The sequence below is a fragment of the Temnothorax curvispinosus genome, unplaced genomic scaffold (assembly GCF_003070985.1).
Source record: "Temnothorax curvispinosus isolate PA1 unplaced genomic scaffold, ASM307098v1 QBEX01005876.1, whole genome shotgun sequence".
Lineage (NCBI taxonomy): Eukaryota > Metazoa > Arthropoda > Insecta > Hymenoptera > Formicidae > Temnothorax > Temnothorax curvispinosus.
In genome coordinates, this window is record NW_020215656.1 from 40,757 (window position 1) to 56,447 (window position 15,691).

General features: G+C 36.0%; 2 protein-coding genes across 2 annotated transcripts in view; one reads left to right on the forward strand and one right to left on the reverse strand.

Moving 5' to 3' along the window:
• LOC112455202 overlaps positions 1-11,708 on the reverse strand; it is a 27,124-nt gene extending 15,416 nt beyond the window's left edge. Inside the window, exon 1 of the mRNA XM_025016991.1 lies at positions 11,556-11,708. The gene's annotated coding sequence lies outside the window, so the exon portion shown is untranslated. The remainder of the gene's footprint in view (positions 1-11,555) is intronic.
• Positions 11,709-12,523: 815 nt separating this feature from the next.
• LOC112455201 (DNA primase large subunit-like) lies at positions 12,524-15,626 on the forward strand. Its single transcript, XM_025016990.1, has 7 exons — positions 12,524-13,341; positions 13,522-13,859; positions 13,940-14,167; positions 14,238-14,375; positions 14,455-14,833; positions 14,915-15,079; positions 15,158-15,626. Exons 1-7 carry the CDS (start codon positions 13,188-13,190, stop codon positions 15,463-15,465), a joined length of 1,710 nt encoding a protein of 569 aa, XP_024872758.1. The 5' UTR covers positions 12,524-13,187; the 3' UTR covers positions 15,466-15,626.
• The last annotated feature ends 65 nt before the right edge of the window (positions 15,627-15,691 follow it).

The window sequence follows — 15,691 nt, forward strand, 5'->3', positions numbered from 1 at the left end:
CTCTCTCTCTTTTCGTGGTTTATTCTCCCGTAGGCGACAGCGGCAGCGGCGGCGACGGAAGGAAAGATAATCGCAACGCTTAAACGAAGCGCGAGATTTAATAGAGCCTCAAAGTAGTGACGGTGCCTTTTTATCTTCTTCGCAAAAAACCTACGACCTTGGAGTGATAAAGTATACATGCGCAATAAAAAGAAACTTGGGAGATCACGTATACATATAATTATACCTTTATACTACGCGTAAAATTCCGCCCATGCTATTTTATTCTTGTAACGTAATTTTATTATTTCGAGGTCGCAATTATGATGTAATTTTCATTTACCTACTCGAAAGTTACTTCTATTGATTGAAAATAACCGGCGTTATTGGATAAATTTATTGTATGCTGGAACCGCCTCGATTCCATTATGTAAAGTCGGCCGACATGACGTGAGCTGGTTATATAACATATAATAAGCAACGTTGACTCCTAAAGAGGAATATACGCAAGGATGATTTATTTTATTTTACTTTTTCGAAACAAAGCTGTTCTTTTCTAATTAATATGTTGATTAATTAATACATATGCGCATAAAATAAACGGTATTATATTATTTTATTGTCTGCATAAAAATTATTATAATATCTGATTATAAATCACATCAGCTTTTTTATCTGTTTCGATAGTAAGTATTATTACTTCAAACTTTTTAAAAAGTATACGTGTACAAATGAGCTACCTTTTAGATAACTATCTCGAAATTCTCGTTTCGTTACTGTTATAGCCTTTATCAGTACAAAGAGCACTGCACATTGGAATACTTTAGAAAGCGCAGAAGGTGAAACGTGAAAATGTAGAAATCTTGCAGAACTAGAAGAATGCTTCTGGAATGTCTGTTCTGTTTTATGAGAAATAAACCTTTGTAAATGTAAAACAATAATCTCTTTTGATTGATATTAAACGAGAGGGAATGCGAATTGTCGAGAAAATTTAGATCTTAAGGAATGGTAGTCGAAGCTGAAGATTGCTACATTAAAAGCTTCTTGCGATTTCTGGTCCATAAGGTCTGTCATAAAAGACCGGAAACATTTTATGGGGCTTGTCCTTTACGTCCATTTGTGTTATCTTTCAGAAATAGAAATCGCCACGCGCACAATAGTTCCATACAAATATAGCGACAGTAGTTATATATATAATATAAATAGATATTTTAACGTATTAAAGTATAAATAAAAATGTATATCAAAATATAAAATATATCAATATAATAATTTAATGTATTAATACAGTAATATATTAAAATGTATACAGTAATATGATAACATATTAGTTAATGAATATTGTCTATGGAACTGTTATCGTATATTTTAATATGATGATTAAAAAATGGTTGACCCACATATACACTGAAGTTTTCTCCTTTCCTAGATGAGCATCGCTTTTCCACATTTATAACAATTTTTCAAACACTTCGTCAGGACAATCTTGAGAAATTGCAACTTTTATCTCTCAGACGTTTTCTTGCGCATCATGAAAAAAGCATAATGCAACAACAATCACTAGAGCTGAAGAGATTCTACACATTGCGAGCCTCAGCTACTGCAATGGAACGTGTGCAATAAAGCATTACACGTAATAAAGTACCGCATAAAACCAGGCATTAAGGTCCACTCCTTTAATTGGCAGGAGCGTTCTTTTCATAAAAACGGCTTTTCAAGGAAAGGACGTATAGCCTCGTTAAATAATGAAAAGAACTACGACGTTTTGTTGTTATTATAACGTTATTGTTAATTTCCTTCTATTCGAAAATCCGCCATAGTTGACCCCGTTAAAGAAAAAATAATAAGGGTTATCGCTTTTCGGAGTGAAAAGCTTAAATAACTCTCAAATTATATTTTTCAGACTTTAAAAAATACATTTCTATTTTCTTATTATAAGTGAAATTAAATTAAAAATAATATTTGACACTCTTCCACATATATATTTATTCACTTCGCAATTTCATAATCTCAACCGTCGCACACCACTCAGATTAATTTTAAATTGTATTCTGTTATTCAGTTATATAGCTTCATTCAGGTTTAGCAATGGATAATATAACAATCTTCGAAATGTTTTAATGTAGGAATTTGTGAGAATAAATTGAGCGAAAGTTCTCAGCGAAGCCTGTGCGATAAGCGGGCAAGGAAGTAGGGACAAATATCGGTCTAATAGGGTGCGGTACACATTCCAGAGTTTAGCACAAAGTTTGCCAGCACACAGCATGCTTCAGTCACAGGCACAATGAATGCCTCTTGCGGTAAAGTACGAACACTGTTCCGACCCATGGGAAACATACAGCCATCTAGGAACTCTTACAACTTTGCAGTGTACGGAAATAATAATGTAATTTTCAAGCAAATCGATTCACCGTAAATCAATCAAAATCAGGAAAAGAAATTGATTATTCTGAAATTTCAAAAAATGTAAAAATATAGAATTTAATTTTTTTTTCTTTTTAAGATAAAATAGAGCTTAATTTTATTCAAAATAATTTTTTTCTGATCTCAGCGTTTTGTATCTCTAATAATTTCTGTTTTGGTTTTGCTTATTGCAAATGTAAGATGAATACGAGATGATTGACGTCAAAAGAGCGTTTCCTCGCATTCATGTTGTAATTAAACACACAACACAGCTATTCCAGTTAAATAACATTGAAAGAGATTTGTATAGTTACATATACAAAACTATAAAGCTGCAGTTTCACGAATGTCGGGCAAAACGGAATTACTCCGAGTTTTCCAACAGTGATGTAACATGATACTAAAGTTGTTATTTCAAGCACAACGAAGCGCAGTGCATAACGTGTTTTATACGATCATCTGTTTTTGTGGTAATAATTTAGTGAATAGCATTCATGTATCAGTTTAGTTTTTTTGTAAACTTTGCCCCTTCGCAATAGAAATATGTATAAAATGAAAGACTACGTAGTAAACATAAATAGAATATAAAGGATATATCGAAGATATGTAATTTTTAAGAGCACATATATTGTTTGTGAAGAAAATGCTGTTCAGCAGGAAGGGAAGCTTCAAAAGCGATACACGATTGCACTTTCTCAAATATCTATATGTAAGCATGTGCTATTTCAACGGTACTTATTTATCGCGTTGTTCACAAAAGATTTCCTTCCGAGACTCTGCAAATCCATCTATAATTATAAATCTAACACATCGTATCTTCATGTAACACGAAAATGTGTGTGATATTCGACGTTATATAAAATCCACGTGATTACATTTAATCGTATGTGCTCTCATTCTTTAGTAATGTCGAAGGCGGAACATATCTTATGATTGAAAACAATGGATGATTTTTTTATTTAGATACTGCTAAAAACGTCATTAGCCTTATTCGTCTTAAAGCTTCCGATTTTATTTTCGGCGCCATATCGAGTAACTAATTACTGATTTAAACTCGAGGGAAAGCGCTATTTTCACGTCTGACATTCTATCCGGAATGTCACGCCGAACAAAACTCTAGTGAAATTTATCGAATTTAATTAATACTTTATTTTTACGCACGAAATATTTCAAATGCAAATGTAATGCGAGTATTCATATTCTTCCGAGAAACGCGATACGGACCTTCATATTCCCTCGGATAGATATCGCGAGGAGAATCCGCGTTGAACCGTACCGCGATTACGTTACCGTTATATCTTTCATTGCATCGGTTTGTTTACGGATATAGAACGGGAGGAGATAGCGAGCGGTCCGAAGAAACTACGTTCTTCTTTTCAATTTCAAGAAAGAAGCCATTTCAGGAAATGACTGCCCCGAGTGGCCACGAAGCAGAGAAAAAGATTCGCGAAAAGCGTTTGGATGAAACGGCGTTTATGATACGCACATATAATTCTTCCTCTATCCTATTCGGCTGGTCAACGGAAAACCCGCGAGAGTTTGAGATCCTTTCCATGGAAGTGTCTCTTCGCGTCACCTCTCATATCTCGTAACACGTTTTCGCGCGAGAACGATTTTATCTCGGACTACTCCAATTCGATTTACCGAGAAAATATCACCGAAGACATTTACGTTGTTACGAGAAATAATTTTTTCTTTTTCTGTATCTACTTTGTGAGACACGTATTTCTTGACTGCGCACGCATTATTGTGAATCAGAATGTATAGAGGAAGTTTTCAATATGTACTTGTTTGTAAAGAAAATGCGATTTAACGGAGGAAAACAAATGTCGACAACACATTATTGTGACAATATTGAAAGAGACAATATAATGTGATAATACTGATAAAGTCTCATGCTTTTAACGAGGAATATATGTAACGCCGAAATAAGGGAAACTACAACGAAGAAGATTTAAAATACAGTTATTTTTCTATTACATTAACTCACTAATGTATGTATGGCCTCTCGGCGTTTTCATGAAAATGGCTATTGAAATTCCGTCGCCTTGAAGGAAACATCAATATTTGCATCAAACTCTATTCTCGCCTTTTCAAACTTGCGATCCTATGTGCGCCGACGAGCCTCACGTTTTACTGACATTTCCTGTGTAATAGTTTGATTCCAGAATGTTTTTGCTTTCTTTTACAGTTCTATATGTCTATCGTATCTGTGAGCCATATGCATCCTGTTTGTGCCAAAATCACGCGGGGTTACCAAATTGGCTGCCCTCGTCAAAAGCTAACGAAAATACTGAGGGAACTCGACTGAGTCTACTTTATCGAATGATCTGAAAGGTATCGTCAGCAGCACATTCAAGAGATCGATACTGCCAAAGCTGCGAGGAAATTGCGGAACTCGCCTAGATGCAAATCTTTCAATTGTCCATTCGTGTTAGCATTTCTGCATAATTAATCGGCTGGATCAATTTCGCGGCGCGTGGAGAGACGATCGACACACTCAATATTGAACCTTTATTGATCAAAAGGAAAATCTTTATATGTATCGTGAATCCTTTTTACACAATCGCATGTATTACGAAGACTTTTTTTTATAGACACTTGGCATTTATGGCTATAAATAAAAATAGTTTTTATTTAAAAATCGATCCAATCTATGGAGAGTATCATATCAGGGAGCGAAACTCTATACGACTTCGATAAATGTGCAATATAGTGAACGATTAATGGATATCTAACATCACCAGCGAAGCGTAAAGAGTTACGGGTACTAGGGGAAGAATTACATTGTGTTTAAGGCTGGTGACTTTTTTATTGAAGACGGACAGGCAAAGTAGACGGAAAAGTCACGGTAGACAGTAATTGATGGAAACGAATTACGCCTTGGAGTACTTTGCATTTTTTTTTTGTCCCTACTAGGCTGGTCCAGACTGCATTCACCCTTACAAGGACGAAGATTCACTCTTAATGATACGACGGAAAAGGATTTTCTTGGAAAAAGAGAACCTTTTATAGCGCTAAATAATATCTGTTATTAAATCGGCATTCACAGATTAAGGCAATAATTAATAGAATTCTTCCTGCGCGTGTGTGTTCGTAATTAAATCATTTCAATCAGAGCCGATGCGAACGTGCCAGAGAGAGGGAAGGGGAAAGAAGAATCGATGCCATGAAATCTACCGTCGATGTGGAACTTACGCGCGGGGTCTTGCAGTTAATCTATGCCCGGAGATAACGAAAATGAAGATAATTCGATTTGATCGGAAGAAGATGTGCCGGACTTGACTGGATCTTGTGATGATTGAATTTGTGATTTTGCATTTACGTGCGATCTCGCTCTCAAAATGGAGCGGGTATATAATTACGAATGATCCGCGTGAGTAATTAATTGCGAGAAGATATGAATCGAGGCATTAATTATAGCACGGAATCGCTGAGTTACAAAAAAAGAACGAATAGATTCCGAATTTTAGCTCGCTTTTATTTTATCGTAACGAGAGTCTTATAAACTAGCACAAGCATTAGTATTTGCATTAGTAATTGGATCAAAGAGTCTATTTTTATTCTTGTATTTCACGGTAAAGGCATAATATAGGTATGAAACGCGAGATTGAACACGTTGACAGTAATATGTATCTCTATACGTTACTAGGCCAAGCAACAAAGGCTAATAATAATCCCTCTCATAGGGGAAAAGGTTATGAGGCTGAAAAACAGACGAAATTAAAATGGTATGATTCTGTTGTAACGTAAACATTAAAACCATTTAGACTCGTCGACAGTGAATTTAAGTAGCAACGCGAGCAACGTAAATCCATTCACGATTCTCTTTTGCCTCTCTTCTTCTGCTTTTTGTTATTATAGTAGTGCCGCTAGCTATTCTGAAAACTTCGCTTATCAAAGTAACGTTCCATCTTATCCATTTGCGTAAAGCTGCGTCAAAGTTTTTTTACAGCGTAAATCTTTTGCCACAAGCTGTCGTACATTTCATAAGATAATCTGATGTAATGAAAATCGTAAATTGTATTTTTTTTAAAGTAATGATATAAGAAATTTACTCACGATTAATATCAAATAAAAACCAATCACAATATTATAATGATTTATTTAGAGACAATATTTTATTATATAGAGATTTCTTGCGCTTAAGTTTTTGGTATTATATTCTCCTTTATTAAGGAATAATATCACTAAAAGATGACTAAGAGGTTTGCGTGTATTTAATTTTAGATTGGAAAATTTCGCTCATAATTATCACGACGTTGCACTAGCCGAACCAATGTGGTTATCTTCGGAGACACTAACAAACTTTACGTTACGGGAAAAGGCATTTTTAGTGGTTTCCACTTTACTTGTGCCTTCCATCTTTTGCTTGGGAATGCCATTAACGAATTTGAAGCGACGTGAAAACGCGCGGTTTCTTTAGAATTTGTGAAAACAAACTTGGCCTTCATCGAGCAGCTGCCTGCCGTAGTTCGGAAGACGCAAGTCCAAACGCCAATAATTCTTTAAAGCTCGTTATATCTGTCACGCGGGAAGAAAGGTGGAAAAGTTGTATTTTTGAGTTACACGCGAATCCAGCGATAATATTTTCTCGTAGAATTCTCGTTTGGTCAAAAGAGCGAGGTGCAATACGATGGAAATGTCGTTCATTTTTATCCACTATGAGGGTAACGCGCATTCATTCCTCTCCATTTTATATATAAACGTTGCCATCAGAAAAGATTCGAGAAAATAAGTGAGATTAATGTCCGCATAACCGATCGAATTGCTTCCACGCTATCTCCACGACGGAGATTTGCTGAATTCCGGCGTAAAATAAACTTAATCCCTCGAACGAGTACAAGTATGTAAAGATAGGACAGCATAGACGTTCGATCATAGACGTGCTGCATATCCGCGTAAACAATCCGTTGCGACATTTATTATTTCAAAGCAATCGATGACTGATCGATTAGCCTAAGTCGTCATCGAAAGAATAAGTGTCATCGATGTAATAAATCAAATATTTATGAAAATTTAATTTGACACATGCGCATTTTGTAATAATTCTTTTTATTGCAGTTAGTAATATTCTCTGCGGCTATATAGCGATCAATGACGAACCAAATATAAATTTTTGTATATTTTTAATATGTTTTTAATATGTTATTAAATCTATTCATATTATTTAAGTATATGTATGATACGTTTATAAATAGATTTATCAGAGGTAGACCTGGTTAAAAAATATTTATAAGCTGAAAACTTTATAAGAAATTACTTCAATTTTTATGCGCGTTGTAATTCTTGTATAAATTAATAAACGGAAATAACAAAAATAAAGTATGTAGTAAAGTTGAAACCAGTAATATTCAATATCACGGCCGCTTTAAAAACCTTCCATTCACCAAGATTTCTTTCTCGGCATAAACTACCTGCTCTTAAATGCAATTTAATTTCCGAACAATTTCACCGGCGTGATCGCCGATAAAAACTGAGAAGAAATTAATTTCTGACGATATCAAGATGCAGCGTGAGAAAATTATGACTCGAATCTCTATTGCAGCTGTAGAATAATAATTGTGACAATCAATAATTATGAAGATAAAATTAGTTGTGATACGAATCCATTGAAAGAAATTCTCATAATTTTCAATTCTCGATGTAACAAAGGTATAAACGTATATTTTATTTCAACATTTGCGTTTATATCGATACGATTATGTCGATGATATTATAGTCAAGTTTGCGGCATCGAAATCTTCACTGAAGTATGACCGGTCTCAACCCTTGCCTGAAACGCCCTTATTTCCCCGGAAAAATCGAACGTTTCTACGTCATTGGTCATAGTAGCCGGGCTCATAACATTGTCTCTCTCGACGGCTGATCGAAAGTGGCTGGCGCTGTGTCTGTTCCGCGAAATTGCGGTTGGAGTTCATTTTTTATGAGACACAGGGTTCAATATCTCTTCGCCTAGCGACCGGTGAAGTTTCCGCGAGCGAGCATCGCGAAGTTTCAACCTGGCAAATTCCCTATAGAACGCCGCGCGCTTTACAGTTATTAACAACGACTCAGATCCCACAAAGGGACTTCGGTATCAAAGTGAAGCGGATACCGTGAAATGTAGCTACATTTCACCCATGAACGGTCGCGCGAAAGAGGCGAGGGGAAAAACTTACCTAATGCCGCGATTACACGAAATATTAGCTTTACTTTTCTTTCGCCCTCTAAGCCTCCGTATAGTATAAAAGCACATATATCTGTACATATACTATTATATATTTGTACTCTCAAAAAACACTGTGTTGTAGCAGAACAAAAATTCTTTTATTTAGATTTTTTTAATATTATTATGTATTTCTCTTTGTAGCTTCCACGTCCCCGAGAGATTTATCCTTTTACATGTTCGCGTGGGGAAATTCCGGGCCAATCGATGGGTCACAAGACCCTTAGGGTTTCACCGGTCAGGTTCGTTAATCTCAATCGAGGATCACCACAAAGGATCGCGCGCATCAAATATCCTGTCCACCCACATTGCGTCATCAAGTTTCCCGACGATGCACCAAAATATCTCGCACACGTCTGCGGTTTATAGACTGAATTATTTGCCTAAAGTTGAAACTAATCTAACTTTAATGATAACTAAACTTGAGAATTAGCTACCGTGTTTGCAGACTGTTTAAGATGTGAAATTGTTTAAACAGTGATTTCCTTCGATATATTTACTAGGAACTTCGATTTTACGATAAATGTTTAACGTACACTTTCCTAACTTAACTAATTATATAATATTATCTGTAATGAACTATTTTTCAATCTGTTGGTTTGAGAGAGTAATTTTACCAATTTTATATTCTAATAGAAGAGCACTTATGAATATACAAATTGGAGAACTCAAAGAGTTTCGGGCATATAAATAAAAGAGGGAAAGTCGCGCGGAAATTTACCCTTTGATGGAGTAGTCGCAATAAACACATCGCATGACGGAACCCCAGAGAAACACACACGGTGAACGCACAAAGGAGAAGTTTTTATTTGCTTAATTCTTTTCGCTCGCGTTGAATTCGAGCCGATGTTATCTAGCCCGTGTAAAAAAACGATTTTGTGTTTCGATAGAAAAGAGAGGTTTTATTGTGGTAATATCGCCGAGATTACACCGACCGGGGACATTTGCTTACTTTTCATCCTCAGTCCGCAAATATCCTGCCAACGAAGAAATTGAAAAACCACAATTGCTTCGTTAAAGATTGCATTTTGTAACTGCATATTATTCTGCAGTATCGTATGTTAGATATTAACCGTATGTTATAAAAAATAATGAGCCATATCAATGTACTATGCATCACGCGAATTGTGGTTGCGCGTTAACGAAAACTTGCCGATTAATCTAATTGATAACGCCTGCGTGACATCGGTACATTTAAATGTTTTACAAACTTCTATGCCGCAGTTTATTACCGCAAATTTTCCGCTCAATTAAATTTAATCAATTAATTACAATTGATGAGGGGATTGAACCGTGCCATAAATCGACATTACACATCATGATTTCATTCATAATTTATATAATAATATGCAAAAATGTAACGAGCTATGAATATTTATACTTTTTAATGTACGCTAAAACAAATATTAAAATACGATTGTGTATAAATTTGCATTACAATTGGAAAACGTTAAGCGCCCAAGAAACTTCTTCAAAGATTTCTTTAAAGAGATTAAGATTTGGCGAAACAAAGTCGTTGTTTCAAGTTTCAAGCATAACAGTTGGCTACTCTACTTCATTACAAGAGGTTTCCGACTCTTTAAAATTTCATCTTTCGAGATAAACCACCGCCGTCCCGAGAGACCGTGAGCTCAGATATTCTCCTTTACGCTTCTAAGAGAAGTAAATAGCGCCCTACTTCCGGAAATATGAAAATCATCTATCAACCCCCTGGGAGTGCGTTCGGAAACTTGTAAGTGAAGCCCAATCTCCCGTCTTCGAATAGATTTGCGAAACTCATCGAAAATAAATGAAAATCGCTCGTTTGTACAATTTGTGTGTATGCACTAAGTTATTATATGATATTAATTTTTGCCTGACACGCGAACGCTTTTATCTAGTTTCTGATGGAGCACAACATTACGAAAATTTCTCGCTAAAGGTTACACACGGTTGTTCTTAAAATTCCAACTGCGTCTAATTAAGAGATTAGACTTGGAAAATAAAATATGTAATAGATAAGATATAATCTACTTTAATTTCTTGCATTATACATTTATGCAATCACAAGAAAGAAATTACGTCACTCGAAGTTATAATTGTATAATGCAAAAAATTAAAGTAGGTATGATTAAAAATTATACAAATTGAATATAATTTGAGTAGTTTTTAACCATTCTTATAGATCGCCATTGCTCCTACTGAATATGTCATTAATGTAATTTAAACATTGTTAATTTAACTAAACCAATAGAATTAAAATAATAAATTTCGACGCACATGGTAGTTATTAAAAAGAACAAAATGTTGTTTAACTCAAAAAGTATTGGTTTAAATTTCATCCTTTGATATTTAACAGTGTTTAAACGAGCATGAAATTCATATAAAACCAAATTTTCTGCGAATAGAATGGAAAACTCGGAGAATACAAACGTTCAACGAGCATTCCAGATCCAAAACGGTATGTTAATAGAAGTAAAGAGTTATAGCGACAAGTCGACAACCCTGCTTTCTCCTGTAGATTTTCTATGTCGATCCGCAAGAAGTCGCACGAGGTAGAATATGTCACCGTCGTCAGGTGAGCATCGATGCATATTGCATTATTTAATACAGTAACGAAGTATCATTGAACATTGAGACTGCGTTCCCTGAGCATTGAGACTGCGGTAGATTCCAAATGTAAACTCTATGTTGCACGATATCGACCGTATATCTCTACTTTCGCAGTATGTTCTCGCCTTTCAAATTAATAATGCACTTATGTCAAGTGTGACGAGTTATCTTACAATCGAATTTACTCTTTATGTCACAGATTAACTCGATGATGATTGACAGAAAAAATTCGAATGGCAAAATTTCGATTTTGACAACTCCTTCCTCGTTGCCAGAGCAATTGAATATCGTAAATATATACGTAAATAAGTAAAAAATTTTCAGCCGCATTTAATATGACAATTTCGATCGAGATTTCGACAGGAACAATTACCTTTGGCGACGATCTTGAAAATGCACCTTGAACCGTGACGATTCCAAATGCTTCTTCTCTCCCTTTCTCTCTCTTTTTCTCTTAGGTGTTAGTTTTTTTTACATCACCGAGAAAAAAAAGGCCGACAAGGGAACGCGATCCTTACCCGCGAAAGTTCACCACGTGACTGACGGGAATAGGTGTATCCGTCGCTGCCGGGAAAAGCCAAACAGAAATCTCCTGCAGCGCGCAGACTCGTTGGCGGATGGAGCACGTCAAAATAAAGCAAGACATGCGTGTGTTTTTGGATCTGTCCATCTTAGCCGTGCTATATTTCGAACTTTCCATTTATGATTTTAAAAAGTCATAAAAAAAGCGAAGCAACGGAGACTAAATCTCTTAACTGACGCATGTCTCTGTATTTCGAGAAGAGAAAGAAAGTAGAGTCGAATCGATTGTTTTAGTAAAGACATTATTATAAAATGCTCATTTCTCCCAAAATTGCAAAAAAGGACAGACTCAATAGCATTAATATAATGTCTAAAAACATTTCGTTACTACGTACTTCTTATCACTGTTGTTTATCGTCTAACAATTTTTGCCGAACAATTCATTTGCGTTTGAGAAAATAAAGTTCTTTCTTAAATAAGCGTTTCCTGTGTTAAATTCGGCATACAGAGGCTCGAGAAAAGTATGTAATGGAAAACAACAATTTTTAAATTGTAATTAATACTTATTATAAAATTATAAAAAAAAACCACGCCGACGCGAAATAAAGATCACAATTTGAGAGGAAGATTTCAGCTACAAACATACTTCAGTTCTGTATTTATTACAATTTATCGATGCATAATAAACTAAATAAACAGTAAGCCCCTTGCACAATAGGCGATAGCGACAGCGACAAAGGTGCCGACAAAGCTGTAGCTTTGTCAGCAACTTTGTCGCTGTCGCTATAATATTGCTATCGCTATCGCCTATTGTGCAAGGGGCTTTAGACGTGCAATAAACGTTATCGTCGTATAATGAACATTATTTATGCGTAGCTTTTTTAGCATGATCAACAGAAGGTGATCATGAAAAAGCGTATCATTGTACGTGGAAATGAAAAACGAAAAGAAAAAAGGTTGAATAGCGACGATAACGAGTTGTGAGGCAACATCTAGCGTCTACTACACAAGGCTCACTATTTGCACTGTCGATAAAAGAATATTAAAAACAAATCCCACTCGAAAATATAAGTACAAATCACTAATCTTTCAAGAATTAAAAGATTCAGAAAGAAATATCCAAATGACTGATTATTGATTGATTGTCTTTTGAATATTCTATTTAAATGACAGATTCTTGAGTCACGTGGGCGACCACGTGTCACGTGGCGGGGGAAAAGGGCGGGAAACAGCGGGAAAGCATCAGTGTCATGGCGTGGAGGTGCATGCGGGAGTGATTTTCATCACTCATGGAATTATTTTGCTTTCTTGCATTTCCCGTTGTTCGTCGCGCGTAGCCGATGTATCGCGAAGATCGGGAGATAACAAACGCTACGTAAAACGCGCAGCGTTCTCCACGTGCGCGCATTTCATGTTTACATCGTTTACCTTCAGCCTTCAGCTTCGCTGTGCAGCCAGAAGTAGATCATCGTAGATTTGGAGGATGGAATACAAGGCACGCCGGCGTTACACGGCCGTCGCGGACGTGAGTGGGCTCAGTAACGATTATCCTCACGACATACAGATGTACGATGTGCCCCCGGTCGGTGAAATGTCGCTGGAGGAGTTTCAGGAACTGGGATTCGATAGGTTGAAAGGTAACCTTCCAGGACCCTCTTTGTCTCTGTACAAATTCATTAGAAAGATTAATAAAGTGATTTGAACGTAAAGACAAAGAGGAAGGTCTGAGGAGATTTGTGTCAAAAAACTGGAACCCCCGGTTAAAACAAAAAAAAAATTACCCAATTTGTTGATGTACACGATGAATTTTGTTGCAGCGTTACGGTTGGTGGAGACGACGAATTGCAGAGGCGATCTGAAAACGCTCGAGGAACGCAAAAAAGCCTTTTGTGATTCTCTAAAATCCGACGGACTGAAGTACTATGCGAATCTGCTGTATGCCGATGGATCCAATCCGCAGTCGGAGGAGCATTCACAGACCAGGAGAAAAGATCACATATCGCATTTTATTTTGAGACTGGTGTATTGCCACGACGTCGAGCAAACCAAGTGGTTTGTCAATCAGGAAGTGGAATTCTTCAAATTGAGATTTAGCTCGTTAGATAAGAAGGGCATTGAGCACCTGTTGAGTATCAACAACCTGAATTGCGTGCCCGTACGTTTTATTAAACTTATTTACTTAAGAGATTATAATGTAACGTATGTGTTATAATCTGATCATTAATGTTTCTTTAGATTTCACCAGATGAGAAATCTGAGCTGAAAGAGGAGCTCAGTTTATCATGCGGGAAAGTTACAAATATTGATATCGCCGACGTTTATAAAGTGCCTTTCGAGAAAGTCATTGACTTGGTCAGAGGACGTAAAGTGTACCTCAAAGCTGGGATGGCTTATATTACTCATATGGATATAAGCTCCGTGTTTGTTTCCTATTTTAAAGAAAATCTAATTACAGGATTAGAGGTACATGTCATTTTGATCAGTTTCAAAAGAAGATTAAAAATCACGTTCAATTAACTTCTCTATTTTGCAGAGTGCAAGAATTCTGTTCGATAATATATCTGATGATGAAAGATTGACCAAATACTTAACAGGTCTTCCTTCAGCCTTCTCTGGAATGGCACGTGTTGTATGGTCAACCACAACCACGCCCATCGACAAACTGAATGATGTAAAAATCAATTATTATTTTAGCTAGAAATTGTATTTTCTCAAGCTCATCTTATTCGAAATCTATTCTAAAATTTCAGTTGTCGAAAACGTCATTTCCGTTATGTATGAGAACACTTCACGAGGCGCTGTACGCCAACAACCATTTAAAGAACTCTGGGCGTATGCAGTATGGGTTATTCCTGAAAGGTATAGGTGTGACTTTAGAAGATGCTCTTCGTTTTTGGAGAGATGCATTCTCAAAAAAGACAGACGGGGTTGCATTTGAAAGACAATATGCGTACTCCATTAGGCACTATTTCGGTAAAGAGGGAAAGCGAACGAATTACACTCCATACGGTTGTCAAAAAATTATATCTAGCTCTGTCGGGCCCGGGGAGTACCACGGATGTCCTTTCAGACATATGGATCGCGATTCGCTTTGCCAAAAGTTAACTAGCTGCGGTGTATTCGCCTCCAGTAAGATCATTGATTTTGTTATTGTTGTAAAAACGCCGGGAATGTTCTCTTACGTTTAAATTTTATATTGATTTATTTTAGATATGACCGAAATATTGGACTTGGCTAAGGATGGACAATATCACTTAGCATGTGCCAAGTATTTTGAAGTTGTGCACAATAAACCAGCAAGTAAACCACTCCTACATCCAAATGCATACTTTGCTGAAAGTCGTGCAATTTTAACCGAAGACGATGATGGTAAAGGTACGAAAGGAGGAAAATTTTTTTCTTAGGAAAAGAAACGTTTCAACATTTTCGCATTCTATAATATTTTATTTGCAGATATGGATAATAAAGAGAAATTTTCTCAAAGTACGGTTGGAACTCCTGGAAGCCTGTCTTCAAGGAGAAGCGATAAATATCCTACACCTTCTAGAAATACAGAATTTGCTGGGACGCCAAAGAGAAAAGATAAATATGTTACACCTACGAGAAATACAGATACAACTGGCACACCTTTGAGAAAGGATCAAAGAACGAGTTATCAAACGCCTTCAAAAAAGAGTAAAATGACACCAGTAAACATCGCGGAAATGCTGAACGACGATGATTTTACAGAATTTATGGATGTGGACGTAGATCAGAGTTAATAAATAGCGTTCTGTATTTTTGTATTATAAAACTATTTATAGCTTTTGAATTTAATTTACGAAAAATTTCTCCAAATATATATTTTTGATTCTATTTATCAATACTTTTGTCAATAATTGTCAAACTGGTTTTAATTTAATAAATACTCTATGTATACAAAGTACAAACTCTACATCTCTAAATTCATAAATTTTGATTGTATGATTTTAGAAAGAAATATTTTAA

Coding starts and splice junctions, on each gene's coding strand:
- LOC112455201 (XM_025016990.1), top strand. CDS start 13,188: ATGGAATACAAGGCACGCCGGCGTTACACGGCCGTCGCGGACGTGAGT. Junction 14,168..14,237: donor ATCTAATTACAGGATTAGAG/GTACATGTCATT, acceptor TCTATTTTGCAG/AGTGCAAGAATTCTGTTCGA. Junction 15,080..15,157: donor CGAAGACGATGATGGTAAAG/GTACGAAAGGAG, acceptor TTTTATTTGCAG/ATATGGATAATAAAGAGAAA.